At 47.3% G+C, this 7,559-nt stretch overlaps 1 protein-coding gene across 1 annotated transcript; it reads left to right on the top strand.

The window, feature by feature from the left end:
* Positions 1-1,185: 1,185 nt before the first annotated feature.
* LOC123133520 (putative F-box/FBD/LRR-repeat protein At5g22670) lies at positions 1,186-2,895 on the top strand. Its single transcript, XM_044552997.1, has 2 exons — positions 1,186-2,343; positions 2,448-2,895. The coding sequence occupies exons 1-2, from the start codon at positions 1,225-1,227 to the stop codon at positions 2,808-2,810; spliced, it is 1,482 nt and encodes a 493-aa protein (XP_044408932.1). The 5' UTR covers positions 1,186-1,224; the 3' UTR covers positions 2,811-2,895.
* The last annotated feature ends 4,664 nt before the right edge of the window (positions 2,896-7,559 follow it).

Genomic DNA, 7,559 nt, shown 5'->3' with positions numbered 1-7,559 from the left:
CCAAAGAAAGAAGCATGTCACCTGCATGAACACTAAACAGATCAACCCATTGCTCAAACATCCCGACGACGAAAATGGTGCAATTGCCCCGATTCTTACCCCATTCTCGCTGCACACGTAGAACGGACGATTCTGGTTCCTCGGTGTCTGAGAAACCCTTCGATCAACGCCCGCCCGGCACCGCGGACAGACGAAGACAGGCATGTCCACACGCGCCCGGCTCTGCATCCGCGAGGTGGCGCGGGAGCTTGAGGAAGACATGGAGCTCGGAGCCGAAGGGGATCTCAACGCCGCCGCGCCCTCCACTGCCAGCTTCCCACCGCCGCGCCCTCCACAGCTAGCTTCCCGCCGCCGTGCTCTCTCTCTCGCCGTGGTCACCGCCGTGCTCTCTGTCGCCGTGGTCACCACCGCTGTCGCCCGCTTATATAGCACACCCGCCAACGACTCTCTGCTCAACGGCTCTTTGCTGGGTCCCACAAGCCACGCGTGCAACGGTCTGAATAAAATTGGCCGTTTCTGCCGCCTGGTCCCACCTGTAAGGGCCGAGTCAAAAGGTTGACCTGACGTAGACGGCAGAGTTCACGGAACGAGTCGGTGCGCACGGACTAGGGGCAAAACTGAGCACAATTCGCATCTGAGGGCAAAACTGAGCACATGGACACCACTGAGGGCAAAAGGATAATTAACCCATTTTTTTAATGCGGTGCATTGCAGAGTTGGTGGTTTTTTGCATTGTGTGACACGATTATGGTAGTCCTGTGAATTTTACTCTCTCGTGGGCTATAGCCTAGCACCAACCTTTATGGCTATTTGAATTTTTAAACCTATACAACCAAGTGCCAATTTTACTGTACATTGATATTTCAAATTATAGCCTAGCATCAAGCTTATGGCTATCTAAGACTATACAACTATACATTGATATTTCAAGTGTAAATTCGACCTCATAGCTGATTTCCCCTTAAATTACAAATATATTTATATTAGATTAGAGAAAAGAAAGAGAAAAACACGAACTAACTAAAGTCTAAAACACACACGGTTGCAAGGTTTCTATTTTGTATCCTTTTCTTTTCTTTTTTAGACAACTTTTCTTTGCTCTTTGTTTGAGGGGATTTTCTTGTTTCTTTACTTGGGGCAATTTTTAATGCAGAGCCCAAGTCCAAAACAAAGCGTCCGCCGAATTCCCCACAAACCCTCCCTCCGTCTCGCCAGCCGCCGGCCATGGAGAAGAAAAAGGCAGCGGCGGCGCGATCCGCTCGCAAGGAGCGAAAGTCCCACGGAGCCGCGCGGAAGCGGGCGCGGAGTGGAGACTGCGACGTGAACGCCGGCGATTTCATCAGCCGCCTCCCGGACGCTGTCCTCGGGACCATCATCTCTTTACTCCCCACCAAGGACGGCGGCCGCACGCAGATCCTCTCCCGCCGATGGCGCCACCTGTGGCGCTCTGCTCCTCTCAACCTCGAGGTCATCACCGGGCCTCCCGGAAGCTATCCTCGGCACCATCATCCGTCCGCGGTCCACCACTCCGCCGTCTCCAAGATAATCTCCCAACACCTTGGCCCCGCCCGCCGATTCTGCCTCAAGCACCTGATCGACGGCGACCTCCCTGAGATGGAGAGCTGGTTGGACTCCCGAGCCCTCATCAGCCTCCAGGAACTCGACATCATCAATTACACTGGATATAAGACCGGCTATACATTGCCGCAATCCGTGTTCCGCTCCGCATCCACCCTTCTCGTTGCCAAGATAATGGGTTGCAATTTCCCGGACGCGATCACACGCTCCATGAATTTCTACCTCCTCAACCAGCTTTCCATGGATTGTGTTTCGATCTCGGGGGATGTGTTCCACGGCTTGCTCTCCGGCTGCCATGCCTTGGAGAGCTTAGCCATGCTTGAAGTTCATGCTGCTGGTTGCCTCCGTGTTAGCTCGCCAACTCTTAGGAGCATTGGCTTCCGCAAAGGATCTCGTAAAAGAGCCGAATTGGTCCTCGAGGATACTCCTCGCCTTGAAAGGTTATTATTACCGTATTGTGACCGGAATAATTCTGCGACTATCCGGGTTATTTGGGCACCTAAACTGCAGATATTTGGGCCTTTCTCAACAGGCGCGTGTGAACTCCGGGTCTTCCAGGTAGCAGCAACAGACATCATTCAGCATTCTTACATGGAGATGGTTATTTTTTATGTTGGTTGTTTTCTTCAGGGAATGAGCCCCGTCAGCTCAACAAACTCGATACACACCGTGAAGGTTTTGGCCCTCGGGTGTTCTGAACATCAATTGGGTGCAGTTCTTGACGTCCTCATGTGGTTCCCCTGTTTGGAAAAGCTCTATGTCACAGTGAGTATTCATCCTTGCTCGTTTTAAATGTATGCTTTGATTGACATATCATCTAGTCTAGTTAGCAACGCTTTAACATATGCATATGTTTTTCTGTTTTGCAGTTTCACGCACACTATAGGACGTTTAAGCAAAATGAGCATCACTATGACCCACTACATCCAGCGTGCCTTCAGACCCATCTAAAGAGAGTGGTGTTTAAGTTATTCAAAGGCTCTAAGCAACAGATTGAGTTTGTCATGTTCTTTATTTTGTATGTGAAATTGCTAAAGAAAATTGAATTCCAAGTTTGCGGGGACTACTACAACACTGAATTTGTGGCTCGTCAACGCGCGCTGCTCAAAGTCGGAAACAGAGCTTCTCGATATGCTCAATTTACATTCAGGAATACTAGTGGTTGTACTGATGACCATGTCACCAAGCATATCCACGATTTGTCACTAGCTGACCCCTTTAGACTGCCTTAGACAGGGCTCATTTTCTAGATGGGGTTAATGCAAAAAGAGTAAACTGCTGAAATGTGAAATGCTGTAATGGGTAGGAATGCGACAGAAAAACTGCTGAAAAATGTAATCCCATCCGCCAGAACTCCTCTGGCCCTGTGCAATTTGTTTTTTCTGTTCTTTTCTGCCTAAGCTGGGCTAGAAACACGTGCTTGTGTTGGAAACTTAACTGTTCTTAGTTATGTACCGCAGTATGAGAACTTTAGTTGCGGATTAGATTTCTTTAATGAAAGGTCAACCTGTACGCTAGGCACTATGATTTCTACCTAGGAAGCAGGCACTTCTGTGATTTTCTATTTCAGATTGCTGCTAATGATCCTAGAACATGCTGGGGTTGCCTACTAGTAGTTGATGCTAATGTATGAGTTTACTGAAATTAAATTTATCTTGTGCTAGTACAAATTAGCAAGCACTTTTTCTAACAGCATTAATTTGGGCTAAGGACCTGAAAATAGTGTGGGTTTTGCCTGGAATCCGGTTTCTAAACAGCCGAAACATGCTTCTTAACTTGTTTCAACTTAGTATTGGTAGTGGCAGCAATTACTTGGGCATGTACAGGATACTTGTCTTTTCCTAAATTAGTATGAGGATACTTTGGATGTACTCCCTCCGTTCCTAAATGTAAGTCTTTGTAGAGATTTCTCTATGGACCACATACGGATGTATCTAGATGCATTTTAGAGTGTAGATTCACTCATTTTGATCTGTATGTGGTCCATAGTGAAATCTCTCCAAAGACTTATATTTAGGAACGGAGGGAGTATCTGCTACGGCCATGACTACCTCTCTGCACGTGAGAATAAGACCAAATGTCCGTTGCCGCGATCCGCGTTCCACTACGCATCCACCCTCCTCGTTGCCATATCAGGGATTGCAAATTCCCCAATGCAGTCGCACCAAGGTTTTGGTTACCGAATGACGTAATTTTACCGAGGGAGACCGATAAACGTGGTTACCACGGTTACCGAGAAATACCAAGAATATTTCAAATGAATTTTATAGTTGAATTTTGAATTCAAATACATGAATGAACGAACATTCGAACCATAGACCTCTCAAAATAGGAACTAGGTTGCTACCTACACGTCAGAACTAACTCCCATGCTATTAATTAGATCCTACGTACTTTACTATATATCGAGTGTTTAGATTCAAAAAATGATAGCTTTTGCTCGGTATAGGGATTTACCAGGGGCACGGAAATACGCGGTAACCATGAAAAATCTTGAAATTTTGACAGGTAACCAAAACCTTGAGTCGCACTGTTTATGAATTGCCCCCTCCTCAAGCAGCTCACCCTAGTTGACGTTTCCATCTCCGTGGACGGCTTCCACACACGGACATGGATTTTTAGAGCACCTGCACCCCGGCCCTGCTATCCTAACTCTCCAATATCGCTTTAAGATCCGTGTGACACAACTAACTTTCTATATGAAATTTTCTCTTTTTTTTCTCACATATAAAACATATCTTGAGGTTCAAAGCTATGCAGCGTGGCAAAGCTTTCTAACTAGAATCTAGGATAAATCTTTCAGAATTTTTTGTCCGACATAAATACTAGAAATTTGATTTTTTAATCAAACAAAACTGATTTTGTATATTTATGTTTGACAAAAAAATCTGAAAGATTTATCCTAGATTCTAGTTAGAAAGCTTTGCTACGCTGCATAGGTTTGAACTTCAAGATATGTTTAGTGTGGGAGAAACAAAAAAAGAGAAATACGAATCGCGATGCAGAAAATGAATGACTAGATAGAGAGGGACTAGATGCAAGTGCTTTATTATATATTTTCCTTCCACACACTGCTCTCGCTGCCATGCCTTGGAGAGCTTATGCATGGTCAATGTCATGCTGCTGGTTGCCTCCATGTTAGCTCGCAAACTCGTATAAGCATTGGCTTCCACGATAGCTCTCATGAAAAAACAGAATTGGTCCTCGAGGATGCTCCTCGCCTTGAAAGGTTATTATTCCCTTATTGTCATGTCACCTGAATGATTCTGTCACTATCCGGGTTATTAGTGACGGCAGATATTCGGGCCTTTCTCACCGGGCACGTACAAACTCCCGGTCTTCCGGGTAGCATCTGTTAGAGTTATATTTATATAGTCATGTAGCCTTTTGTCTTTACCCCATTATATAAAGGGTTTTCTGCATATTACCTGCACCTGTACATGTATATATACTGGCCTATGGCCTCATGGAAATACAAGTTGTATATTTCCTAACATGGTATTAGAGCTTTAGATTTTTTTTTCGCACACCGCAACTCGTGCACGGCCGTTTTCGTTTCCTTCTCTCCGGACAGCCGCCGCTGCTTCCTCTCCTGTTTTGCTCCGGTGAAATCTATCCATCCGTCCACGCCAGGTCCGATCCGCTGCCCCGGCCTGAAGCATCCATGCCCGACGGCCTCCTCAACACGCGCCGGGGCGCTGCTTCTTCTGGACGCCACAGCCGCCGCATGGTCTGCAAGGTCGGGCAGACTTATCCGGCCGCTGGCTGTTCGCTTGTGACAGCCCGCCTGAACCAGTTGTGTGCATGCACAAGTATCCTCCCAATGTGTGCTTGTGCTTGTCCACTTGCGGCTGCTGCACCATCTTCCTCGCGTACAGGCCTGTGACGTGGTGCACCATCCTCCTCCACTTGCTGTCATCTGATCTGCTCCGCCGCCGCCTACTGATCCCGATCTGATTTGCTCGGCCGCTGTGTTGGCTGTTTGACTGGTTGCCTTCCGGTAAAAAAAAAGAAGCGTAATGTCGTCGGGCACAATTTCCTCTCCGCACTGTCCGCTGATTTTGGAAGATGTACCCTACACTGATCCTGTCTCACGTATGCGCTTTTCCTTGGTGCTTGGTGCTTGTTAGCCTGTGACGTCGTCCGCTGCGGCGTATTCCGCAGGTTGTGTTGGTCGCTCCTCATCGACTCTTCTCACGACCTCTGCACATGGTGACCGTCGCTCTACGTCGACTCCTCTCGCGACCTTCACTGGTAGTGCTGGTGCATATGGCTCCGTCGACTCTGCCTCGCACAGGCGTCTTCCATTGACGCTTGGTGCTTGTCTACATACGGCCTGGTCTCCTCCACCGGCCTTTATGGATACTACTGGTCATGCTACACCGCCACATCTAGCGGCTTCCACAGGTGGTGGTGGCCGCTTCTCTCCCGGTGCTCTTGGTGCTACTGCGTCGACTACTTCAGCTGTGTACTTCACGAGGAGGAGATTGCGCGACTTCGCTGAAGGAAATATGCCATAGAGGCAATAATAAAGTTATTATTTATTTTCTTATTTCATGATAAATGTTTATTATTCATGCTAGAAGTGTATTAACCGGAAACATAATACATATGTGAATACATAGAAAACATAGTGTCACTAGTATGCCTCTACTTGACTAGCTCATGAATCAAAGATGGTTAAGTTTCCTAGCCATAGATATGAATTGTCATTTGATTAACGGGATTACATCGTTAGGAGAATGATGTGATTGACTTGACCCATTCCGTTAACTTAGCACTTGATCGTTTAGTATGTTGCTATTGCTTTCTTCATGACTTATACATGTTCCTATGACTATGAGATTATGCAACTCCCGTTTACCGAGGAACACTTTGTGTGCTACCAAACGTCACAACGTAATTGGGTGATTATAAAGGAGCTCTACAAGTGTCTCCGAAGGTACTTGTTGAGTTGGCGTATTTCGAGATTAGGATTTGTCACTTCGATTGTCGAAGAGGTATCTCTGGGCCCTCTCGGTAATGCACATCACTATAAGCCTTGCAAGCAATGTGACTAATGAGTTAGTTGCGGGATGATGCATTACATAACGAGTAAAGAGACTTTCCAGTAACGAGATTGAACTAGGTATTGAGATACCGACGATCAAATCTCGGGCAAGTAACATACCGATGACAAAAGGAACAACGTATGCTGTTATGCGGTTTGACCGATAAAGATCTTCGTAGAATTTGTGGGAGCCAATATGAGCATCCAGGTTCCGCTATTGGTTATTGACCGGAGACGTGTCTCGGTCATGTCTACATTGTTCTCGAACCTGTAGGGCCCGCACGCTTAAAGTTCGGTGACAATTTATATTATGAGTTTATGTGTTTTGATGTACCGAAGGTAGTTCGGAGCCCCAGATGAGATCGGGGACATGACGAGGAGTCTCAAAATGGTCGAGACGTAAAAATCGATATATTGGACTACTATATTCGGACATCGAAAAGGTTTCGAGTGATTCGGGTATTTATCGGAGTACCGGAGAGTTACGGGAATTCGCCGGGGAGAAGTATTGGGCCTTATTGGGCCATACGGGAATAGAGAAGAGATGCCAAAAGGAAGGAGGCGCGCGCCCTCCCTCTGGTCCGAATTGGACAAGGGGTGCAGCCCCCTTTTCCTTCTCCCTCTCCCCTCTTTCCTTCTCTCCTACTCCAACAAGGAAAGGAGGAGTCCTACTCCCACCACTTGGCGCGCCCTCCTCTTGGCCGGCCGCCTCGCCCTTGCTCCTTTATATACGCGGGCAGGGGGCACCTCTAGACACAACAGTTGATCCCTTGGATCTCTTAGCCATGTGCGGTGCCCCCCTCCACCATATTCCATCTCGGTAATATCGTAGTGGTGCTTAGGCGAAGCCCTGCATCGGTAGCATCATCAACACCGTCATCGCGCCGTCGTGCTGACGGAACCCTCCCGCAAAGCTCTGCTGGATCGGAGT

The sequence above is a fragment of the Triticum aestivum genome, chromosome 6B, assembly GCF_018294505.1.
Source record: "Triticum aestivum cultivar Chinese Spring chromosome 6B, IWGSC CS RefSeq v2.1, whole genome shotgun sequence".
In the NCBI taxonomy this organism is placed as follows: domain Eukaryota; kingdom Viridiplantae; phylum Streptophyta; class Magnoliopsida; order Poales; family Poaceae; genus Triticum; species Triticum aestivum.
Note: the sequence above shows the minus strand (reverse complement) of the source record. Positions and strands in the feature narration are given on the sequence as shown.